Consider the following 25,189-nt stretch of genomic DNA (forward strand, 5'->3'; position numbering starts at 1 on the left):
TGAATAAAAAAAATACAAAAAATAAAAATAAAAGAAAAATAAAGAAAGAGGGGCAATAAGTGATAGAAGTCATTAGATGACTCGAGTCACATATGGTTACTGTTCACATGACAACCGTCCTACGTGTGTATTTAATCACGCATAAATGCGTTCTAGTTCATGTATTGGCAAAACAATCTAGTCGAGTTAAATACATAGGAGAATCGGCGGTCTATATGGGATTCAATATTGCTTTGCAATGCAAAATTCACATACCTTAGATAAGGATGAGTATGTACTCATCATAGGAACCAAAATCTGGGTTTCAATTTGAGAGTATTGCTTTCTATATCTGGACCAATCAATACATTACTTCTGCATAATTCAATCTGGGAATTGTTATGAGCAATGGAAATTTTTAATTTGGGTGAACAGAATACGCCTTTTTTGACACTAATGCTCACTTGGCTCAAGTATTAATTATAAAAGTGGGAGATTTCAAACTAAATGAGAAAAAAATATTAGAATGCCCAACATTAGCTACTACAACGCAGTTAAATACTGTAATACGATATAGATTTCATAAGAAAAAAAAAAAGAATGAAATATATATAAGTTTAAGTAGTCATATCAGTCTTTTAGCTTTTAAAAAAAACCATTTATATACTACTCTAAACGAGATTAATGCTAGTTAGCATACTTACTATTCAAGTTATGTGTATATTACGATCAAATCAATAAGAAACACACTTTTTTCATTTTATAATACTAACAAAAGAACAAAGGCAATGCATTTTTTTTTTGTTCATAGGAAGTAAAATGGATCAAGTATAAACTGGACTTTGGAAAGAAGTAATCTATTACAAGGCGACAATATTTGCTATAAAAAAAACCTATTAAAACTCATTTTGTTTCATCCATGTTATTTTAGTTTTAACGAAACTCATCTAGGCACAACTTGTGCCAAATCTCTAATTAGTAAGTTAAAGAATCGTTTTTTAACAACTTAATTTGGGTCATCCTTATTAGAGTTCTTGAATGCGAATCAAAAGTAGTTATAATGGTACTTTTAAAGGAGACTATTGTAGGAAAAGAAGACGATATACTGCGTATCCTAGAACGGTTGAAGTTATGGAAAGCCCCGAAAAAAAATTGACGTACTTGACTCTAAAATATTTTAAGGTATTTAAAATGTTAATTTTTGGCCAGTTCATATCCTTGGTAGCATCCTTATTAATTTGCTGATGATAATGTCTTCGACTCAAGCAAATCTCGTGCTTACATCATATAAAATGTTGGCGGATAGGACGTTAATCTTGTTTGCTTTACATTTGAATGAAATATTGAATGCATTGTTTGTTCACTAACATTGAGAGCAGCTTTTCTTGTTGAATGCCCGAAATAACGCTTAGATTCCATAAGCAATCAAATATAGCAATATAATTTTATTGTCGTATGTACATACTAAATAAAACGAGTGCGATTCATACTTTGATTGCTGTCTTATACTTGTGGTATCTCTATTGAAGAAAGGTTTAATGCGGTATAGACAGGCGACAAGAATACCTATACAAAAAATTGTTCATATAAAAGATATATTATTTCACTAAGGCATATAAGCAGGCAGTTCTTTGGTTTCAATTTCGGATGGTTTTTGGTAGTTGCTAATCATTACACAGCCTTTTTATTTAATACTTGCAATGAATGATTAATATTTGGAAAGAACCTTTATGATATACTGAGTAGTATAATCCACAAAAGAATTAATTAAAATGACCTGCTCAATCATGCATCTGGGCTTACAGGTGTATTCATTTTATAGATGTATTATGATGAACCTTCCCTAAGATATACAATTCGCTTATTCAAATATAGAATGGAAGCTATAGCTCACTGCTTATGCTAATAACAAAGGGATTGAACATGTCCTTTAGGAATTCCAACTGTGTCAGTAGCATCTAGCAGCTGTTGGTTTGAATGTCTTCACTAAAGCTGATGGATATACACAAATTATGATCTTTGTGATGGCTAGAGACTTTTCAATCCAAAGAGAACATAAGTGTATAGTTTTTTTTTTTTTATAAATATCAACAAAAATAAGCCACTTGTGCCTTTTAAACATATATTCGCTTCAGTTATGGCAGTATTAAATGTGGTATTGAGGATACTTAATCGAAGAACATAAGCGAGGTAAAAAAGAAGTGGTTATTCATTAGCTGCTCACAATTACGTATTACCGTCATGTTTGTCTTTGCCGTAAAATTTTAATTTTATGATCACATAAACGAACAATACTTTAAACGCATTAAAAGATTCAGTAAGGATAAAAATAAATAAAATATGACTATTGACTTATTAAAACAAGTTTCAAGGGAGGAAATAAGCAATGGAATGACATGTTAGTAATGCCAACGCAGAAAAGCGATCTACAGTGGACAATTGACATGCTATATTGCGCATTCAAGTCAATAAAACAAGTTAAATGTGTACATAAAATCTCTTTCTAATAGATATACGCATGAATATTTTCTTTTTTTTTTTTTTTTTTTTTTTTTTCATAAACCTTCTTCTCGTTGCAAATAGGTCATTTAGCTTTTTAAATAGCTTGATTAATATTACTAAGCGATTTCCTTGATCCTTCGAGAAAATTATGTCTTTATTTTCACTTGAAATACTTATGACGTCTTAGGATAGATTGAATGACCAGAATATCTACATATATGAATATAAGGTTAAGATAATGTGTAATTGTGTAATTGACTCTTGTTGACTAATATCATCAAGAAAGTTATCGTATACTAAGTCAAAAGCTGAAAGAATTGTCGCTAATGCACATTAACTTTATTCGACTAAAAGTATCATTTGCACGACATTCTAAATTTTACTACATTCATTTCTGCTAAGTTATTGATTTCAATTCTCTTGCGGCTTTTCGGATAGAAGTGCTTTTATATGATTGATTTTAACGTATGTAATTTACAGTTCACAACAGAATGTATTGAGCGTACCGGTTAACATGTTTTTTTTACGGCGAAAAATATACATTCTCATATACAGAATTTCATACAGTTGAAAATGAAGACTAGTGCATTATGTAGCCTTATTTCGTAAAAAATAAATACAAGCCTTGCAGTAGTGCAGACGCTATTAAAAGCAAGGATTTATCCGATAATTTACAAACTATTTATAATGTAGTTTTATGTATTGATAAATAAAGTATAAGCACAAAGCTATAAGTCTGAGTCTGGACCATACAGAAGAAATTGGTTACAAAAGGATAATAATCGTTTTTCTTTCGCTTTTTTGTTCCTTCTTTTACTCTAATAAAAATGGAGAGAAAGCATTTGATAGTGTTTGTCCATGGTGTTATGGGTAGCAGAATCGATACTGCATATGCCTCAAAGCAAATATGTGAAAGATATCCAGAAATGGAAGTTGTAAGTAACTTATAAAAGTATATCTATTTTTTGTAACCAGTTTTGACAACCATTATTATCATAAAGCTTATTTCTATAGTAAATGAAAATAGTTTAATGGTCGATGGCGTAGATTGTTGCGGTCTTCGATTAGCACAAGAAGTGAGGAAATCAAAGGAAATCAAAGGAACTTTATCTGATTTACTTTCTTTTTGATGTAATGTTTTTAGATATATGATCATATTGTAGACCTACATTTATCTCGCTCAATTGTCATTTCTCATTTTTCTATCTTTGGTCATTCAATGGGCGGTATCATAGCTCGCTTTGCAATTGGTATTTTGGATAGACAAGATATATTTAAAAATATAACATTAATGGTAAGCAAAATTTATCAGATAATTTTTTGCGCTTCTTGATAAACTAAATTCATTCTCTTTTTAATAGAGCTACACCTCATTTGCTTCACCCCACTTGGGTGCTTATATACCTCATAATGCGTGGTACGGTTACGCAATCAATAATATGATGAAAAGGGCCGGTAGTCCGACTACAGATCAAATTACCTTTTCTGACACATTCAGAGACGGTAAACCTCTTTTTGAGATTTTAGCTGATCCAGGTAATATGCTTAGACTACTGCATAACAGCATCTGATTTGCTATTTAGAATATGAGTTTTATACTGCGTTGTCAAAGTTCAAGTACAGACGAAGTTATGCCAATACTATGGGCGACTTTAATGTAGCTTATTACACATCAGCATTGGATTCTTTTGATTATTTTGATGATTCGAATATGGAAATGTAGGTGCTAAACTTGGCCGAGAAAACTTCATTTTACTGACATTCAATCAATAGAACATGTGATCCAGAATATCCAAGTATCATTACAAAATTTGATAAAATTAAACCAGTGCAACATAAAACAACTGCTATAAGGTTATTATTTGCTATAGCTATATGTGCTTCGGTTCCTATTTTTGTTACATGGAGCAAAATTAAGCATTGGCGCGTTCATAATGAGATTCTTTTGAAATACAAAGACGAGCAAGATGGATATTATTCTATCCACATAGATCAAGAAAAAGGCGCGTTTCTTTTTAGAGAAAGGCAGAAGAACGAGAAAGAAATTATACAAGAACCGAAATTCAAAGGCCTGTTTAATCCTCTTCCTGGGCCAAATCTCAAAAGCAGGATGGATTATGAATTAAAATGTCTCCCTGTTCAACTTAAAATACTCAAAAATCTGAAGCAGTTGCCGTGGGATATTGTTCTTGTTCGTATCAATTCTCTAAAATCTCATCGAATGATTATGGGTATGGATAATGATATACAAGAAGGACAAGATGTAATTAGACATTTTGTGGATACTTTTGCTTTTTAAGTTTTATAAAAATAAACCGTCTTTTTTTTTTTTTTTTTTTTTTTTTTTTTTTTTCTGATCAAGCAAAATGAAAAATAGGCTTTTGTTTTTTTTAATTGATGGCATTAGTGACGTTGCCATCCCTGAATTAGACTTTAAAACACCTTTACAAGTAGCCCGTACACCGTGGATGGATAAATTAGCCGGTAATTACAAAATGAAAATATAAACAGCTTGAATATTCAATAAACTTACAAAATAAGAAAGAATGTGGGTGGAATGGTTTATTAGATCCAGTTGAGCCTGGCTTGGCATGTGGTTCCGATGTGGCTCATATGTCAATATTAGGATACAATCCTAAGAAGTAAAAGAAAAAAAAATGCAATGCAAGCTCGATGCTTATACCTTTTTAGATATTACAGAGGAAGAGGCGCGTTTGAAAGCATGGGTGCTGGCTTAGAAATGAAACCAGGAGATATTGCTTTCAAGGTATCATTAATTTTTGCAATGTTGTATCTCGGCTGTTCGACCTCTTATTCCATTGCTTTTAGTCAAACTTCGCATATCTTGAAAAAGAAACAGGCATCGTCAAACTTAGAAAAGCAGATTCACATTTTGGAAACTTAGGACCTGTTTTTTGTGAGGCTGTGAATAATATGTAAGACATTAGTATCAATGCATGCTCAAACACCTACCCATCATTCTTTTTTCTTAAAGCAAGTTGCCGTCTTTTCCAGAACATGAAATAGTTGTACAATATGCAATTGAGCACCGATGCGGCGTAAGGGTGAGGGGCCCAAGAATCACAGATACTATTACTGGAACTGATCCTTTGAAGGATAAGTAAGTTGAATTGGGACTGAGCAAAATGTATCATATATTAACTTATTCTAAAGTAAGCCACTGATATATTGTGAGCCTACTGTAGATAATGAAGACTCTAGAATGACTAGCAAGGTAAGCTGCAGAAAGAGTAGGATAATGCCTTTCTTATTTTTCTTTCTTTTAGCTTGTAAATGAATTATCGGATGCATTCATCAACATATTATCTGAGCACCCTCTCAACAAAGATCGTATAAAGCAAGGAAAGAATCCAGCAAACTGTATATTATTAAGAGGATGCTCCAGCTGCATAGAGGTATAAAAAATTCATTTATAAAGAAGTAAAGTTGTTGACATGATTTGCGTAAGGTCCCAAGCATAGAACAAATTCATAACTTGAAATCCTTTTTAATAGCACCTACGTGTATTATAGCAGGCATTGGCATGACACTAGGAATGGATTTACTTAAGGTGCCTGGTGCAACTGGTGATTATTCTTCAGATTTTAATGCAAAAGCACAAGCATGTATCAAAAATATTACATCGAATGAATATGACTTTGGATTTTGCCATTTGAAAGCAGTAGACGAGGCAGGACATGACAAAGATGTCAATAAAAAGGTAAGGATATAAATTTCTTTCGATGAAGAAAGAGGTATAACTCCAATCAAAAGATTTATTATCTTGAGAGAATAGATGAAATGATTGGGTTAGTCTTGCAAGAACTCAACCAAAGGCTGGATGAATCATACACTGTAGTTGTTACTGGGGATCATACAACACCTGCATTGTATGGAGACCATAGCTGTGAACCGGTTCCTTTTTGTGTAAGCCGTGTTCCTTTTGAGAAAGGGGATTGTGTAAAGAAATTTGACGAAATATCAGCTTCCCAAGGAAGCTTAGGCAGGTTCTGCGGTGATCAAGTTATGTCTATTGCAAAGCATTTTATGAATAAATAAATTCTAGCATTATCTCGAATCTCATTTTATTTTATTCATCCAAGTAAAAGTGATTTATCACATCAGATCTTTTTAGTCATAGCATATGTACGAAATACTGAATTTATGTGTCTTTATTACTTCTTTTTATACTAGTGTCTATCTCTTAAGTAATGTTTGGTAAAACAAAAGAGGATAATTGTTTCTTACGGTTATAAAAAAAATAAGTAATTAAGGTCTTGTTTTATGGGAAAACTGTTGGTGTGGTGAAAATATTGCAAGAAAAACACATGTTTTGCTCAAATATAGTTAATATAGTATAACATAGAATAGAGACACTATAGCATCTAAAAGCATTATGCATGTATTCATATAAAATCGACCATAAAAATGAAGTGTCTCAATCAATCAGAACCTTTGTTGCAAATGTTTTTAGCATTATCTTAATGATTTGTGGTCTTTCCCAGGTAGTTAAAAATAAATAAGTCAGAAGCTATAACGCTTCTTAGATAGAAGAAGGAAAGATGCCCTTTATTAAATTTGTCCTGAGTATACATGTATATATTCTATTTGAGAGGCTTAATCATCATTTCTTTGCCTTGAAATGCAGACTGATGGGGGCTTCTTTTAGTTTAGACTTTGAGTTGGGATCTATGATTTAAAGGCTCTATATTTGGAAGATCTAACTTTTACAGCCTTAAAAAACTTAAACTTTATATTGTACATAGAAGCATTTTTAAGGTTAAGTGTAAACACTGTACTGCTTCCCTAAGTTTCTTGCTACTTTATTGGCTAGTTTATCTATTTTTAGACTAATATTTGGCCACTTGGATCTTGCTCAAGCAGTTAAGGCTCACTACATTTACTAAAACCATTCAGGGCTTGTAATTTGTAATATTAGCTTCTTCCTTCCACTTCGTAGCCTCAGCTCTACTCTCATCAACGATTCTGCCTTGTCGATTTTTATATAAAATAAGTGATCATTTTGAAGTTAAAAACCCGCGTATTAGAAAAATAAGATTTGCTAATTGGTCAATCCTGAAACCGCGAATTGACACCAGGAACATTGTATTTGCCTAGCTTCTGTATTTGATACATGATAACATAAATACTTGCTTTTATTTTTATACAGACATCGTTTGTTTTTTTCTGAACTTTTTTTTTTTTTTTTTTTTTTTTTTTTTTTTTTTTTTTTACTTTCAATAGCTTTTTGTTTTACTTTACTCAATGTTGTCAGTAAGTACAATCTCTTCTGAATCTTCAAGTGCTTTCTCAGCAGCAAGTAATCAAGACGCCTTGACTCCCTCATCTCAATATTCAATCGAACTTATAAAACAAGCAAGTATCCTCAATGAACTGATTGAGACAGAACAGTCTTACATGGAATCCTTAAAATTGATAGATTCAGTAAAATAAAATGCAATACAGATATTGGATGTACAATAACTCAATTTTTATTTGTTTATTATAGCAAGTGTCTTCTGTTTGGATGAAGCAAACAACCTCTGCCATACCTGAGTTCTCTGAGCTTTTGAAACATACTCATGATGTTTTAAAGACAAATAAACAATTTTACACAGTAAGAAAAAGAGCAAATTAATAATTTTTATTAATTTGTATACGTTTATAGAAATTGATAAAAATGGTCCATAGCCTACAAGCTGTTCAAGAGTTTAATGATGTTCTTATACAATGGATTAGTGATTTGGAAATACCTTACACCAATTATTGCCGAAGTTATATACCAAATATTAACCAGCGTAAAGATATTCTTTCAGATGCCTTTATTTCCAATTTAATTCAAGTAGAATAAAAATAAAAAAAAACCCAAGTAAATCTTCTTACGTTTCTACATAGAAACTATCCAGTGTAACATCCTATCAAATTACTCTCGAGTCATTGTTTAATGCACCCATTCAACAATTAAAGTATTACGAGAGTTTGTATAGCGTAAGTATACGGTTAATATTATTTGTATTTACCTTTTCTTATAAGTCTATATATAGAGACTATTGGAAGGAATTGATTCAAGTACGCCTGATTACAAGTTGTTCATGAATGCCAACAAGAAAATTGGCATGATTTTAACAAAGTCACAAAAAGTAAATCGCAACACAAACGTAACACATAAAAACAATCAAGCTGGTTTTGAATTTGATTTGAAAGTGTTTGAAAATCAAGTGAACTGTTCGGAAACAATGGATCTCTTTAGAGGAACACACGTTGTAAAGTAAATTTAGTATAATTGACCTAAAATGAAACTAAAATAGATCGTCTCCTATTTATAGGATTATAGACAATTCCGTATTTCAAACCCAGGAAGCCAAATGGTAATGAGAGATAGTTTTGTGATGCTCTCAAATGAACCCAATGGCTTACCCACGAGGGTTCACCTTGTGCTAACGACTGAGGTCTTGGTAGTGTGCCGTGAATTAGGCAATCAATCTTATTCTTTAATGTATCCTCCTATACCAATTTGTGATGTTGCTGTAAAAGCAAAAGCGTTCGAAAGAGAAATTCTAGGTGAATACCTAATTCAGATTTCTGTCATTGGCAGAAAACATTTTATTATCCGTGCAGACTCCAAAGAAATACGAAACACGTGGGTTGGTGTAGATCAAGACAGTCCAAAGAACATACAGCTTAGGTCTCGTCCACTGCAACTGGTTGCTCAAAAGAAGATGCTTTCATCGCAATTACCGAGTGATGCTTACAGTGATGATAGCTATGCTGCCAAGAATCAGGACTTTCTTGGTTATTATTATAAAAACAGCGGAGCGTCTCCTTTAGAAAGCTCCGACAAAGCGAACGACGAAGTAATAGAGGGAAAACCAAGAGCGAATACGAAGTTAGAGAATGTCATAACGTATGTATATAGTCATGAACTATCTGAAGACGAAAAAGAAATAGATTTACTGATTGAAGGGTTGGCTAGCACTTCATCTCAGTCTGTCAAAATCCTACCACAAGTTCCTAATGTTGCACAAATACAAAAAGCATCTACCATGGATCAACCAAATAAAGTTAATCTCAACGTGAACAGTGCTTCTCCTATTAAACAGAATGTTAATCATCCAGTTAAAGACGCTGGCCATGTTCAAATGGCCTATATCCAGGCATCAATTGACCAAATGGGAACAATGTCAATTTCAAATTCAATCGCTGAAGATTCTTTTTTTCCTTCCTCTTCCTCTCTCAAATCGAATATATCAACTATGAACGCTTCCGAAAAGCCTGCTTCCCCAAGAGCCGTAGAAGTGCAAAGGGCTGTTGTACCCGAAATAATGCAGGCCGTCACTCAGAATACGGAGGAATACCTGGAAACAACTATGAAAAAAGACAGATTGTTACAAAGCGCAAATGCTCCTGCTACTGCCAGAGCTGCCCTTCAAAAAACAGTACCCAGGACATCATCCATGAGGGAGCATTACCAAAAGCCACTCCCTCAACAACCCTCACCACAGCAAATTTATTCGTCTCGCCCAACAAACACCAGTAACGGATCTCAAGCTCCATCAGCAGCCGGTATGCCTCAATATAGTAATCGACCAATGCAACCTCCTTCCTCTGTTCAACAGCAGCAACAAAGCCCTAGGTCTCAGTATAATAATCAACCTATGAATGGACCCCTTTCGCGAAATCAACAAAGCCCTAGAGCATACAGCAATGACCCTTCTTCATCTCAGCCACAGAGTATGAGATCTCAGTACAATAATGGTGGGTCTCCACCTGGTCTTCGACAGTCTCCTGAACAATTTAATGTCCCATCCCCTTCTTCATCTCACGTTCAAATGAATAACTTTAGTGATGAATGGAATTCGCCTCCTCACAGTGTAAGAGAGTTTATGGTAATCGATATATAAAAAACAGCTAACCCCTTTTTTCTCCATGTAGCCCAATGCTTCTATTAATAACAGCATTAAACAAATCCTTTACAGGAATGACCAATGTCAAGTCTTTCACTGGAATAATCAATCATGGTATGCAGCCGACGGCCAATGTTTACTCCAAGTAAGATTGACCCACAGCAATCGCACTTGTGTGGCAGTTGAATTACAAAATACAGGACAGCTCTATTTGAATGCGTGGGTATTACCGAATACAGTCATCAGACAGCCATCCCCTACAGACGTCAGTGTATCTGTTTACATGGGATCCAAGAAAGAAAACTACTTGATTCATTTCCCTCAGCCTCAGGAGGCCTCTGTACTGGTCAACATATTGCAGCACGCACACCAAGAATCTATTCAACCATCGCCACCAGCATTGTCACCTACTATGGAGCCAGAAGATGAAGTTGAACCGGTCGACAATGTGAACTGCCCCCAGACACTCAAGCCCCTGATGCAGTGTAAAGCCAAATTGTTTGTTCAAACCGAGACAAGCAAATGGAATACATTTGGAAGCGTCACGACCCTGATCTCCCAACAGACACCAAGTATGCGAATGATGATACAGATTGAAAATGAAAAGACCAAGTTAGTAAGCGCTGTGGTGAGAAGTGGTAACGTAGAAAAGATTAGCTCAAAACGTATTTCATTCTTGTTATCCGATGAAACTCAAAAGACTAGTATTGTGTATATGATTCATCTTCGTGAGGAGGAAACCGGAAATAAGATTTATGAATATCTTCGTCTTAAAAATTCAGAGTATGGATGGTAGACACTTTAGATCTCTTCTTTAAATAACATAGAGATTGTTATATATTTTTTCCTTCTTTCAAAAGTTTCTCATTTTTGTTTTTGTGTATAGTTGAAATAAAGCCCATTGTTTGTAGTTTCGAAGGACAAACAGTCCTGTCAAGAAAAGGTTGAAGGACATCATATTAACCATTTTTCATTAAACTTTATGATTTTTTCCATGTAACAAAGCAAATCAAAAGAAAGCATGTTTTATATGCAATACATTGTATTCATAAGTTATTCAGTTGCAATCCGCTTGTCTGTGAATGTGATGATGACATGAAAGAATATTATGCCTACTGTGTGTTGTTTTTCTTTAATAATTGTGTCTGAAATAACGCTAGCTGAGATCTTATGTCTTCTACTTGTTCCCATACGTGATGTCTATGTGTTTTGTTCTCTAATTGCCACATGATATTATCTGGCGCAACAAGCGTATATCCTCCAAGTTCAGACACAGTCTGATTAGGGTCCAGTTTGATGCTAATGTTTGATTTGTCTTGTCTTTCTAATCGAATAAAAAGAGGACCCATGCTTGGCGTGTTTTCTCTTTGGCCTGTCTATTTTATGCATACCCTTAACACCCGTGTTTACAACTTCCTTCTTATATTTTCTTTACCGGTACTCGACCAAGTGGAAGCTCGCTGTCTATATAACTATCATTCCCCTCCTCCTCCTCCTCCTCTTTCTCTTCTTCTACTTGCTTCTCTATAGCTTCTCTATTGTCCATACGATTAGATCGAACTGCAGTCTCTCCCTTTCTTAGTTGTTATGCACATTACATTCTTTCTGTATCAAATTCTGACAACTTTTTAGGTTTTAACTGTTTCAAAAGTTCTTCAAAATTTTCTTTATCTGTAAGACAGACTTCCTCAGCAGTCAACTGTCGAATTTCAGGAGGAAGTTTGGCTAGTTGGTTTGCACCATTTTTTCTGATAGAATCACAAGTACCCTTGACATGTTGAAGTAATTGCTCTATTTTTGTTTCGGCTGTATACACATAATGTTAGTTTTTTTTTTGTTTAAAAAAAAAAACATATAAAGGTTCTATCGCACTTTCTTTTTCTATTAAGGCTAAAGCCTCTCTTGTTGCTTCATCAAGTGAAGAATACGAATTTTGAGTCATTACAAGAAATGTAAAAGATCCTTACTCCACAAAAAGAAAAAAAGAAAAAGAATATAAAAAAAATAAACAAATTTATAACAATAAAAAAATAAACTTTTAATTACATAAAGACATTAATGATGAAAGCAGCAGTTCCAGCAATGGTTCTGATGCCATGTAAGATTGCCCATTTGTCAACGAGACCATATACTTTGTTTATGTCATAGGAATCATCCTTTTGAAGTGCAAACAATTGATTATTGACAGGTGCAATAAAGAATACAGTGAAAGGTGCACTGAATGCGGAAAATAAGGCAGCATAAAGAAACTTGGGGTTTTTGGTTTTGTAATAGCAGTAACCGCTAGCAGTACTTGATATGAGAATGTTGGTAATAGCAAGTTTTGCACCTTGACCGTATGTTGTTACAAAGGTTGGTAAGGGATCCTTGGAGGCCTTGATGGATGGCACGCTTACATAAAGAACAGAGACAGCAAAACCAGCAAAGATACCAGACGATAAAAGAGAGATAGAGCGAGGATAATAAATCAATGTAGATAAAGAGGTCATTTTGTCTTGTTTTGAATAGTAGTAGTAATAATAATAATAATAAAAAAAAAGAAGAGCCTTGATCCTTTAGTTTTATATTCATGCATATCTTTCGGGATTGAAATGAGTCAAACATGGATCGGAAAAAAAAGGCCCATCACGGTCCGTGTGCCCGTGTTTTGAGGTTGAGTTTATTTACAATGAAAGAAAAGGAATGTGTGAGTGAAAGAGAGGAGGTATATACTGTATATTTCAATGTTAACTTTACAGACTTACATAGCCAATGCCCATTGGTAACAGAAAGCCACTGTCTGATTTTTGTGTGATTGATAGATCTATTTCAATATCTGCTATAGCATTTCTTACTTTTTTATCGAATGGTTTAAAAATCTAATAAAGACAATGTAATTTTAAGTTTTTTCTTTTTGTACTTTTCTTTTTCTTCGCTTTATTGCATACATGTCTCAGTACAGCCTTTTGTCCTCCAGCAATATTTGTATCGACCACATGCTGTCTTGTAGCATCCAGTAATTTTGCCAGGGCCTAGTAATAGTTCCAGGTTCAGCTTGTGACACATTAAAAACTTTTATGCTTTACGTCGTTACTAAATATGATCTGAACAGGATTACCGGTTGCTTGATCAGGATCATCAAAGAATAGCACCAAAGAATACAGGCGGTTGGAAGTCACTAGTTTACCAAACTGTATGCACCTTGCTCTAACAATGACTACGTCCGGCAGATTGCCAACGCAACCATTATTTTCTATTGCTTCAAGTGTTTGTTGAAGTTTGGAAAATGTAATATGGACCTTTCCTTGACTGTCTACAAAGACACCATCGTCCTCATTCTTCTTTTCCTGGCTCGTCGCCTTGCTAAAATCGTCCCAGAAACTTTGGTCAACCCAAGGTACTTGTTCTTGTGTTGACTGATGGCCAATCGTTTCATTCGGTGAAATTTCAGAGGATACAGCGGTTGATATTGTGTTTGCTCGTGTTCCCACACTGTTTCGCTTTTTAGAACGCATGTTACTATGGGGCATCATACGATTCCTTTTTGACAATAAAGGAGATGAACCGATTTCTCTCGTGTTGTTCAAAAAGGCTTGCTGTTGATCATCATGAGAGATCAAAGTGCTGCCATTCAAATCAGAGTCATCATGCGAGGTTATGTTTTGCTGCAAGTCGTTTTTATTGTTTGACGATATTTGATCTATACTTGCAAAGAAGCCAGGACCATTGTCAAAAGAAGCTTCTGAATGTTCAACGAGATCTACTTTTATACGTTCTAGTTCAGTGTCATCAAAATCGTCATCATCCAACAGCTCATCCTCGGCGATTGTATCATTCAACAAAAGTGGAGATTGTGTCGCCACTGGCCCTCTTGCCTCTGGCATTGCCCTATCACTCACTTGCCTTATGCTTTCCTTGAATCGATTTTCCAATTCCTTGAGCATATTGCCTCCATAAAGCTCCAAGACATCGCCACCCAACACTTTTATGCTATTTTTAACCAACAGCAACATTCCTCTTCTCACCTGACAGCTTTTGACAAGTATCTATGCAAATCATCCTTTGTTTTCAATTGATAAGCAAAACATAAAATCAAAGTTGTTACCTTGCAACCAAAGGGTGTTGTTAGTGACAAGTCAGGTATTGTTTCTACTTCCATGGCTTGAATCTGATTCTTTCCGTCTGTCAATGTCCAACGCAGCATGCCTCTCGGAAAAGTAATTTGTTCGTGATTGTTCCTTTCGCCATAAATCTGTCTGATGGGTGTAGCATTGGTCAAGTTGTTTAAAAGTGAAAGTGCAGAATAACAAATGTCAACCGTGTCTTGGATCTGCAAAACCACGCCTCCACCATGCCGCAAATGACCCAAGGGAAATGTCTCGATGGTGTTTTGACCAAAGTTTTCTGGGATAACAGGCTCTGAAGTCAAGGCAATATCTTTATGAAGAAAGTCTTGAAGGAGTTGGTCATAGGCTTCGTCTGTGTCTGGTAAAGGTCGTGGTTGTTCTTGGTTCCAAAAGGATTCAAGGTATTCTTTTGTTATTCTGATACCATTTCTGTCTTTACACTTTCTTTGTAGGATATAAGGTATATTGACAGACATAAAATTTGAGAAGAAGAAAAAAAGAGAGAGAGAAAAGGCTTTATTAACAGTCGATGAAAAAAATAAAATAAATCAGTCATAAGCCATGTCCCAGAATTTGACTTCAAGAGCCAAAGTGTCTTTATAGACTTTTTCAAAGCTAGCCAAGCGTTTAGGGTCATCAAAGACGAGTTCATTCACAAGCGAACCACAATCATCCACAAACTCTTTGAATTCTTCCAAGGTCCAATTCGTCATCAGTTCATGACAGGTCTTGACATGAGCCTCCTCCGAGTCCTTTCCACGGCCCGCATTGATCGCTTTGGCATGACTCCAAGCGGTGTAAAAGACGAATTCCATGGCCCAGAGAACGACCAAGGCTTCTCCTAAATCATATCCACTCTCATAAGCAACCTTCTTGTGAAAATCAACATAGCGCGTCGTCCACTCCTTTTGCTCAAAGGACCCTTGAGCCGCATAGGGGGATCGACTCAGAAGGTCTGTGAAAAAGTTGGATTCGCGATGCACGTTGGATAAGGCAAAGGACAAGGTCTTGATGATCCTCTGTGCTCTCTCGGGAGTGTAAGAAGGATCATTGTCACCTAGCTCTCTTTGTTCTTCGTAAAGAGGTAATCGAGAAATCATGATGCCCATCATCTTTATATATCCGCCTGTGTAATATCTGTCTTGAATCAACCAGGCTTTCAAATGTTCTGGCTTTATCTCCAGTGTACCCACTTTAGTCAAAAACGGATGCTGCGTGGCCTTTTCAAATTCAGATTTATTCAGTGAAAGAAGGTGGTCAGTGAGTTTCATGTTTGGAATTTTGAAAAAAAAAAGGAATAAAAAAAAAAAAGAAAGAAAATGGGTATCTGTATGTGAGGAGATTGATTACAATAGGGCTCGCATGTTACACAAAGTCATCTCTTTTTTTTTAAACTTCAATGACTCAACTATTGATTCATACAAGATTTTCTTTTGGAGTAGTTTTAAAGGATATTAGGCTTGAAGCTATATTTGTTTTTTTGTTTTTTCAAAAGTAGGTTTTTTTTGCATAAGGTTTTAAAACTTTGCTTAACTGAAAGGGTTTAACGTAAGCAGTGTCTGGTGTGTGGACTAAAATGCTTTTATGAAAAAGTAAAACTGATCCCTTTTTCAAAGACAGATCAGCATATAACTTTGTAAGAGAACCAAGTGTATTTAGCTTTGAATAGGAGTGAGTTTTTATAGGATAATAATAGGAGTAGAATGTTCATTCCTTTTGTTTTCTCAGTTTGAGTATTTGACATGTACAATTGTATTTTATCTTTTTATGAATCTAGATGCTTATACCCTCCCTCATTTTTTAATAAGCAATCGTATTTTCAAGGAAAATGAAAGGTTGTGTAATTTAAGAGGGGTAAGATATAATCATGAATAAATTAATTTGTAAAGTAATTTATATTTTCCAACACAAGTAACAAGCATAGTCCTTTTCAGGTAAAGATGATTGTTAACAAAGGGCTTGAGGGAATTGATTTCCTTCTCTATTTTTATTTGTCAATGCTCACTCTTTTTTTTTTTTTTAATTTTTAATTTTGCACTTTCAGTTAAAATAACATACTGATAGGGTATATGAAGTGTCAGTTTCAGCCATCAAGACATAAACAAAATAAGAATAAAAGTGCTTACCTCCGAAAAGTAAAGCAATCATCGATTGCAGCCTAGTTCTGCTTCCTTTTCAGAAGAGAACGGCGATAGTTTTGTTGACAGTGTATAATTGACTGTTGTCTAGAAAAGCTTAATGAAGCAGGGAGTATAGCCATGTCCATAAATGAAAGAGCAAATAGCGAAAGAAGAAGACCAGGTAGCGAGAGAAGAGGACCAGAGAGCGAGACAATAGGAGTTTTTTCTTTTTCTTTTTACGCATGTTGTTTTTAAACTGAAAGGAAAAAAAAAACGATGAATAAACAAAACAAGTCTTCCATTCACTCTTTTTAAATGTCTTTTTTTCTTGGAACACGACGCGTACCCCTGTTTTATCACTTTTTATCTTATCAGGTCAGTTATGATGCAAAAATTGATTGTTCTTTAGCATTTGCTTGAAGCAACTTATGCAAAAAGAGGATAAGGTATAAATGTAACTCTCATATCAAAGTTCAAAACTACGTCTGCCTCTTCTATATGCTTAGCAAAGAAGCAAAGAGATGCCCCTTTTTTTTGTAGCTTTCTAGAAGGAACCTGAAATAAGATTTACCTTATCAGGGTTTGAACATTTATCACACTTTTTTTTTAGTTTAATGTTGGACAACAAAAAAGCTTTATGTAGTGTACTTCATATCTCTTTCTATTCTTTAATATGGTCTTAGTATTCTTCTTTCTCAACTCTTTCTCAGTTTCAACATTAATATCGTTGATACTGTTGGTACAAAATGAAGTTTTAGATTTTACTTGTAGACATAAACCATGCTTTATTTTCCCAAAGAAAAACAGAGCGTGTTAAACATCTTAAAGCCATAATTGCGGACGTAAAAAAAAGTCTGGAAAATGCAACGCTTATATACGTTTACCTCTTCTCAATAAACTAGTTTAATCACTTTGAACTCAACAACTATTAGTCAGAATGAGTAGCCTTTGTTAATGGCTTCATTGACTTTGTCTTATCTCTTTAAATCATGCCAACCTTTTAGGCGTTTGAATCTGTCTTTGGATAATTACTCTCCACTGTCAAAAGCTCGAATCGATAAGTCAATATTAGGACCTGTTACAATGAGACCTGACAGGTGAATGCTTTAGTTTTTTAACAAGTATTCTCATTTTCTAAAGTGATAGGACTCATCAATACTTGAAAAAAAAAATTCGAAAAGGAAATTGCTTTATAAAATTTTGTTGGAGGTAAAAAAAAATCATGAGTCTCATTGAGTCTTACGGGCCATATACTGCGTACTTGTAAAATGGAATATTGTCGTTTGATTAATTTTCAGTTGTGCAAAAAAAAAAAAAAAAAAAAAAATAGATTCTGTGGATGAATGATTTGATGCTTTTGTAGACTTTTTTAAACAAATTTTGACACTATTTTTGATTCATTTGCAATGATAATGATACAAGGCATAGGTTTGACCTTTATCGTCCTAATTGTCGCTGTGAATTTGATGGCATGATTCCATTCTTTACTTTATCACCTGAGCCTCTTTCTCCACTGAGTTCTCCTTTTTGACATCTTTGATTACTTTAGTCGTTGTCAAACCTCTTCAGGACGGCATTGGATGGCTTCTTCACTGATTTTTCTTATGCAGTGTTTCTTGATAGGAATCGTATGTCAGTTAATTAAGAAATTAAAAGAGAGCAGGATGATGAATTGATTCTAAAAGAGAGAGAAAGAGAGAGAGAGAGAGAGAGACTTGGATGATTTAAAGTGTGTTATTTATTAAATTCATCAAGGCTACCATCCAGCTTATCATTCGCTTGGCGTCATCTTTCTTTTCCAAAAGGGATGTGGGCAACCAAATAGAATCAAGAACAACTTATTTAAACTCAAACAATTCGTAAAGAACATTCTAATTCCGCCCAAAGGAACACCATTTGCTCTTATTACAACCAACTTAAAATGAATTTCCTTGGACTGAGGTAAAGGGACATTTTGTTGAAAGAGAAGAAAGGACTTTTTAGAAATAACTAAAATAAACTTAGTTTTGGAAAAAAGAATGCCAAGTCATATAAACAGAAATCAACACAGCAGCAACTTTATTTAAGTGAACCTTATGTCAATCATATGCTTGTTCAAGGAAATTTCAAGACAATTGTCGAATTACCAAAATATGTAGACATGAACGAATGGTTATCTTTTAATAGTAAGCAAAATAAAAGCTTTTATTTTTTTTTTCTTTAAAAAGGTCTGATTTGATTCAAAAAAAAAAAAAAGCATTCGAATTCTTTAATCATCTCAACTTATTTTATGGGTCTATTACTGCCTTTTGTACACCAGAAGAATGCCCAACAATGTCTGCAGGTCCAGGGTGAGTGAGGATGATTGAAAAAAAAAAAAGAATGTGTGATTGATAAAAAGTATAGCGTTGAATATACCTGGTCAGATTCATTATCCAAAAAAGTTAGGTTGTCAGCACCACAGTACATTGATTATATGACGACAAGCATCGAGAATACGCTGAATGATGAATCTATATTCCCTACAAAATCAGGTAAAGAAAATAAAAGTGGGAAGGACTGTTATTAATCAATAAGGATAGGAGCTGATTTCTCTAAAGAGTTGATACCAGTGATAAAAAGGATGTTTGTAGAAATGTTTAGGTTATTTGCACACATTTATCATGAACATTATGATAAAGTATTGAGTCTAAATGAAGAACCACACTTTAATTCACTATTTGCACATTTTATATCATTTGCAAAAGAATTTGATTTATTAGAAAGAAAAGAACTACAGCCGTTGAGTGAATTGATCGAGGTGATGTTGAAGAATGATGTGATTTGTTTATAATAAATAGGTTATGATTCTTTAAATACAATCACAGCTTTTAATACTGCAGTGATAATTGTATATAGACTTTCTGATATGATTTCATGTAAATGATATTTCTGTTCTACTCTTAATCCAATCTTTATCATCTCTATTCCCGTCTTTTTTGCTCTATTCATCACATCATATTCTCTATCAATCCATAAACTGAACTGTAAGAAACAACGAAAAAAGTAATTCATTAAATCTATTTTATCATCAGCAAAGCTCAATTCAAGACATAATCCATTACCTGGAATAGGTGATCGTTTGATAAACACAGCTAATCTCACTGACCCACTCACCACAGATTGACCCAACTGTTTGAATTGAATGATGGGGTCTTTATCGGTTGATGACATCACTTTATTGATAGGATCTCTACTTGACAGCAAACCAAACTTGTCTTTATCGATTCTTTCCTTTAAACTATAGACTGGGTTAGTTCAAGACGATCTTTGACTTTTTATTTTACATTAAAAGTTTTTCTTTTATGGCCATCTTTGTGTCTGTTTGATCTAATCATTTTATAAATCATAAAGTACATGTCTTCTATTCTCTTACTTGGTAAGGCCATCATGATTTTATCAACACCTGTCAAATAAATATCCAATGCGATCGATTCATTTCCTTGTTCATATTCATCTACTGCAATCAAAACTAATTTCATTCCTCGAGAGATACTTTGCTTGTCCAACTTGTCCCTCGCATCATTCTTTATTCTTTCAGCCAAATTGTTTATTTCTATCGTCCAAGGATCATCATAAGGTGGTGAATGGTTATGATTATTGGTGTTTAATATCTTGTTTGTAATAAAAGATGCAACTGTCATTTGTGCTCACAAAGAAAAAGAAAGATTTTCCTCCTTTTTATTTTTATTTTAAACTGTATTTTCACGTGTAAATCGAATGTTATTTCATTGTTCGCTCAAAGATAAACCCTCTTTTTTTTTTATATATAAAATGTTGTAATATTTATTCAACATTTATCACTGACAAACTACCACATTCGGAACTCTCGGATCTCTTTCATTTGTAACACAACCTACGACAGTCTGCATATGACTTTATCTGGTTTATGTGCACGGTCACTTTGAATGGTTTACAAGTGAGTTTATCAGACAAGGTACATCATTATTCTATCCACCATCAACACAGAGCTTAAACAAATCAGAATCTTATTCTCTTTGGCTTCTAACTTGCTATCCTATTTTATAAATCATACTTTTCCAATCAACAACAACAACACACACTTCATTCTACCTCTTTTTCATAAACAGGATAGTCTTCACTGATTGTGAATGCTGCTTTATCTGTCTTGTCAGATTGTTCATAGTTTCTTGTTTGAATAATAAAGTGGACAGAAATCATCAAACTCTTTTAATCATCTGAATCGTATTCTATAATTTCTATTCTTACATGTCATCTGTTATTCTAGTTGGGCCTGGATATCAAATCATTTGTTGAAGTCATGTATGAAAGATAGGAAAGAGATGATTGACTTACTGCTGAAAACTAAATGATCTTACCTTCTGTTGTTTATTCAATCGACATCATTCATATCATCAGAACAGATCCAAAGAAACGTCAGTACACGAAACACATTGACTGTATTCCACAAGTCACTTTATTTTTTATAAACCCATAAAGACTATCATCTTTTGTTCTTTTGTCATCATTCAAAAGCTTCATGCTTTTTAACAAGGATCATAAAAAAGAAAATACGTAAAACATACTTTTCGTTTTGGAATAGAAGAAGCAAATAGGGAATTTAATGTGCATCTTTTTAAAGATCTCGTCTTTATTTTTTAAGCACATAATTCATCACCTCTTTTTTATTTAAAAATCAAGTTCTTTTCATCTTCTTTTGTATTGAAAAGAACTTTTTTTATTAACTGGAATTCAATATGAATTTGTTACTTCATCAGGTCATAAAACAAAGCAAAAAAAAAAAAAAAAAAAAAAAAAAAAAAAATGAATAGTGTTCTAATCATATCTACATCCATACCCACCATTCATTCTATTGCTAGAAATCACTCTAATAACAGTCAAATCTCAACTGTTTCACTAAAACCTCATTACTTCAATCTTATCTTGCCTCTGGGAAGAATGGCTGAAAGATGCGTTTACAAAGAATAAAGCGCCGCTTATGTTTTTGTCATGGACTCAGTCACGTGCTTCACTTTCCAAATTTATTTGTAAATTTTGCGCAATATTTCTTTTTCTTTTTTTTTTTATACTTTTCTTAAAGTAAACAACAGAAACCTTCCTCTTTTACCTTTTTTTTTTATTGGAAAAAAAATCCCTCTATTTTTAAACAACTAAACTAATTTAAAAAATGTCTACAAACATGAATTTTGGCCCTGAATGGTAAACTAAATCAAAAATATGAAAATTTTTTGACAATGACTAAACAAAACGTCAAAAAATTTTTTTTCTAGGATGCGTGGAGGTTTCGCTAAAAATGTCAATAGCAATAGCCGTGGTACTTTGTCTGATTTACCCTTTGAAGAAAGTAACGTGAATGCCCTTAAATACTCTAAAGAATACATGCTTAGTTTATATAAGCCATCTCCTCAATTACCCTCTGATTTTCAACAACATGAGTACGTGACTGTTGAGGAGTGCCTCACACCTCTAGCTTTTGATGAACTTACTGAGCTAGAAAAGAAGGTAAGGAACTTGTTTATAAAAAGGGAGTATATTAAAGTGAGGTAGCTTCTTGCTGGTCCTGTTCATGTTGAAGGGTCTCGTCGTATTATTGACAAAAGACATCGAATGGGTCATGACAATAACAATAGTCCTCTGTCTGAAAATGGTGCTAATCGATTCGGTGGACGTAAAGGTAAAGGATGAGAACAAGAGGGGGAGTGATGATTGTGAACTGAAGGAGAATTACGTTTAGGTCGCGATTATTTCTCAAAAGAGCAGACTTTCAGACGCAATAATGATCATGGTAATTGGAAAAACATGGGAGAAATCTGTACTTGATCCACTTATTTACACATTAACATTAGATTTATTGAAAAAGAAGGACGTGATGGACGACTTGGCTTCACCTTTTGGAAAATCTGAAGATGAGACGCCTTGGTCCAAGACGATGAACAATGGCTTGTTCAAGGATGAATCCCCTTTCAAGTCTGATTTTATAGCAGGCGATCTGGCTACTCCTGGCATGCCAGCACCACCTGGCATCGCTGCTAAAAAGCCCGAGGATTTCAAATGGTTTTATCGCGATCCTTCTGGTCAAGTACAAGGGCCATTTGAAGCTCGCGAAATGCAGGAATGGTACAAAGCTGGATTCTTTTCTCCTACTCTTTTGCTTCGCCGTGATGATGAAACGGTATTTGAGCCGTTGATGGCCATCATTCAAAAGGTAGGAAATGATGACCAGCCTTTCTTGGTTGCTCGACCTTCGGCTGCTCCCGCGCCTGATCTCTTTGGATCTTCAGACGCGGGTTTATTTGGAAGAAATGACAAGTACATGTCATTTGGTGCTCCTACGACCCCTGGAGGAAGTATTGTTGATAGCTTTTTAAGTGGGTCTTCTAGTACACCGTTATATCAAAGTCCGTACAACTCATTCGGAGGAGGTTCTTTATTAAGAGACAATTTGTGGAACAGCAATGCCTCTCAGCCTTTAAGTTCGCCTGCTTGGATGAATCATCCTACTGCTGATTTGTTTGGTAATCCAACAGTTGCAGCAAATCCACTTGGTACTGCGACAGGCTCATTGGGTCTTTCATCATTTATTGGTCAGCAGCAACCTGGCCTGAATACAGTATTTGGATCCGCTGCGAACACAAATGGCTTATTTGATTATCAACGAGTGATGAATGAGCAAATGAATCAACAACAGCAGTACTATCAAATGCTCAAGCAGCAGCAAACAATGCAAATGCAGCAACAGTTTCAACACATGTCACTAACTGAACCACAGCAATCACAATTACCTCAACAACAAGCACCACCACCACCACCATCATCACAACAACAACAACAACAACAACAGCAGCAACAGCAGCAACAGCAGCATCCACAATCGATTTCAACACCATCTCATATACCAGACCAGCATGAGCAAATCTCTGCATTTGAACCTGAAAAGATGCAGATATCAACCGAAAAGGCTGACAAATCTACCATTCCATTTGGGCAAAATATGCTTAAAAACCTTACGTTGGATCACATCAACAGTAACCATGCCTCTCCTGTTTTGAGAACAAACAACATCTTGGCTGGTGGTAGTGGTTGGGGATCTGCTCCTGGTACACCTTTAGCTTCTGATGCTCCCTCCAGTCCTTGGGGAACCATTGGAACTAGTGCCCTTCCCTCAAAAATTTCTGATGAATTACAACCCAAAGCACCAGGTGCTCAATCCCCTAGAATCCCTTCATCACCCAAAAAGTCGACAGCCGAGAAGCCTAAGTTCAAGCCTGTGATTGAATCCTTTGCTGACATTCAACTGGAAGAAATGGAAAAGAAGAAGGATGATGAAAAGATGGAAGCGGCTGTCAAGTCTGAGCCTGTGAAAGCTAAACCAGTAGCAGCCAGCAAGTCAAAGGTAGAGGAAAAGCCATCTACTCCTGTTTCTGTTTCCAAGCCAGCTGTTGTTTCTCTTCGTGAGATTCAAGAAGAAGAAATGAGAATTGCTAAAGAAAAGAAGGAAAAACAGAGCAAGGCTGCACCTTCCACCTCTACATGGGTCGCCTCTAACTCTACACCTACTGTTCTGACATCGTCTACCTGGTCTCAACCTGTGATCGAAAAGCCTCTTTCACTTCGCGAAATTCAAGAGATGGAAGCAAAGAATGCCGAATTAAACAAAAAGGAGACTGTTACTATCTCAGAATTACCAGTACAACCATCCAGCCAACCAACCACCTTGGCCTGGGGAGTTGTATCTCCTAAAAACAAAACAACTGCATCTAGCGTAGCCCCTACTAGCAGCACATCCTCTAATGCTGCTGCATGGACTGCTGCTTCCAATACTCCCAAAAAGACACTACGTGAAATTCAACAAGAAGAGGAATTGGCAATGAAGAAGAAGAACGCCAAGGCTGCGAAGCCTGAAGGGCCCACTGTTGCGTCCATTATTGCCCAACAAGCACCAAAAGCTGTGTCTGCTGCCCCTGCTGTTGTAAGTGGTGAAGGCTGGACGACCGTTTCCCACATTCGCATCCCTAAACCCGCCCCTGCCGCTACTCCCGCTCCCGCTCCTGTTGTAAAGGAGCCTACGAAATGGGAGCCTGTCAAATCCACTGTTCGTACACCGACCGTTCGTGGTCCCAGTGAAGATTTCCGTCGCTGGTGCAGAAAGGCGTTACGTGGGTTGAACTCGGGTGTGAATGAAGATGAGATACTTGACATGCTTCTTATGTTCCCTGTTGACAGTAGTACAGCTGAAATCATTGAAGATGTCATTTATGCCAACTCGGTAAGAATCGATGGAAAACGATTTGCTCAAGAATTTATGCGTCGCAGAAAAGCAGATTTGGCAGGCAGATCAGATATTGTTACAGCAGGTTTAGAAGAAGAGGATGATGATGATTTCAAGGTGGTAACAAAGAAGAATAAAAAGAAGGCCTCTGCTTAGTTTATTATTTTTATCCAAATTCAGTCTCTTTTGTGAAATAAAATAAAGACACCTTACTCCTTTTTTCTTTCTTTTTTTTCTTCTTTCAAATGAACTTTAATATTTTTAAAGCAAAGCAAAAAACGCCGTATGACCTTGTAAAGCATGTTAAAG

At 35.1% G+C, this 25,189-nt stretch overlaps 8 protein-coding genes across 8 annotated transcripts; 5 read left to right on the forward strand and 3 right to left on the reverse strand.

Annotated features, from left to right (window-relative positions):
• Window positions 1–3,772: 3,772 nt before the first annotated feature.
• Window positions 3,773–4,204, forward strand: RO3G_00759 (uncharacterized protein; the record flags this gene model as incomplete). The annotated part of the gene is made up of 3 exons (XM_067655350.1): window positions 3,773–3,775; window positions 3,843–4,017; window positions 4,065–4,204. 3 exons carry the CDS (start codon window positions 3,773–3,775, stop codon window positions 4,202–4,204), a joined length of 318 nt encoding a protein of 105 aa, XP_067511451.1.
• Window positions 4,205–5,517: 1,313 nt separating this feature from the next.
• RO3G_00760 (uncharacterized protein) lies at window positions 5,518–6,214 on the forward strand (the record flags this gene model as incomplete). Its single annotated transcript, XM_067655351.1, has 4 exons — window positions 5,518–5,540; window positions 5,656–5,716; window positions 5,769–5,862; window positions 5,997–6,214. 4 exons carry the CDS (start codon window positions 5,518–5,520, stop codon window positions 6,212–6,214), a joined length of 396 nt encoding a protein of 131 aa, XP_067511452.1.
• Window positions 6,215–7,746: 1,532 nt separating this feature from the next.
• On the forward strand, window positions 7,747–11,181 carry RO3G_00761 (uncharacterized protein; the record flags this gene model as incomplete). Its single annotated transcript, XM_067655352.1, has 7 exons — window positions 7,747–7,926; window positions 7,991–8,098; window positions 8,150–8,323; window positions 8,377–8,469; window positions 8,526–8,749; window positions 8,816–10,352; window positions 10,414–11,181. 7 exons carry the CDS (start codon window positions 7,747–7,749, stop codon window positions 11,179–11,181), a joined length of 3,084 nt encoding a protein of 1,027 aa, XP_067511453.1.
• A 1,246-nt stretch (window positions 11,182–12,427) lies between these two features.
• RO3G_00762 (uncharacterized protein) lies at window positions 12,428–12,874 on the reverse strand (the record flags this gene model as incomplete). The annotated part of the gene is made up of 1 exon (XM_067655353.1): window positions 12,428–12,874. The coding sequence occupies one exon, from the start codon at window positions 12,872–12,874 to the stop codon at window positions 12,428–12,430; it is 447 nt and encodes a 148-aa protein (XP_067511454.1).
• Window positions 12,875–13,429: 555 nt separating this feature from the next.
• On the reverse strand, window positions 13,430–15,603 carry RO3G_00763 (uncharacterized protein; the record flags this gene model as incomplete). The annotated part of the gene is made up of 3 exons (XM_067655354.1): window positions 13,430–14,410; window positions 14,470–15,005; window positions 15,156–15,603. 3 exons carry the CDS (start codon window positions 15,601–15,603, stop codon window positions 13,430–13,432), a joined length of 1,965 nt encoding a protein of 654 aa, XP_067511455.1.
• A 2,929-nt stretch (window positions 15,604–18,532) lies between these two features.
• Window positions 18,533–18,829, forward strand: RO3G_00764 (uncharacterized protein; the record flags this gene model as incomplete). The annotated part of the gene is made up of 3 exons (XM_067655355.1): window positions 18,533–18,552; window positions 18,616–18,776; window positions 18,819–18,829. 3 exons carry the CDS (start codon window positions 18,533–18,535, stop codon window positions 18,827–18,829), a joined length of 192 nt encoding a protein of 63 aa, XP_067511456.1.
• Window positions 18,830–19,912: 1,083 nt separating this feature from the next.
• On the reverse strand, window positions 19,913–20,273 carry RO3G_00765 (uncharacterized protein; the record flags this gene model as incomplete). Its single annotated transcript, XM_067655356.1, has 2 exons — window positions 19,913–19,959; window positions 20,006–20,273. 2 exons carry the CDS (start codon window positions 20,271–20,273, stop codon window positions 19,913–19,915), a joined length of 315 nt encoding a protein of 104 aa, XP_067511457.1.
• A 1,505-nt stretch (window positions 20,274–21,778) lies between these two features.
• RO3G_00766 (uncharacterized protein) lies at window positions 21,779–25,036 on the forward strand (the record flags this gene model as incomplete). Its single annotated transcript, XM_067655357.1, has 4 exons — window positions 21,779–21,810; window positions 21,882–22,113; window positions 22,159–22,285; window positions 22,458–25,036. 4 exons carry the CDS (start codon window positions 21,779–21,781, stop codon window positions 25,034–25,036), a joined length of 2,970 nt encoding a protein of 989 aa, XP_067511458.1.
• Window positions 25,037–25,189: the final 153 nt, after the last annotated feature.

Source organism: Rhizopus delemar, genomic scaffold (genome assembly GCF_000149305.1).
Source record: "Rhizopus delemar RA 99-880 supercont3.1 genomic scaffold, whole genome shotgun sequence".
NCBI lineage: Eukaryota > Fungi > Mucoromycota > Mucoromycetes > Mucorales > Rhizopodaceae > Rhizopus > Rhizopus delemar.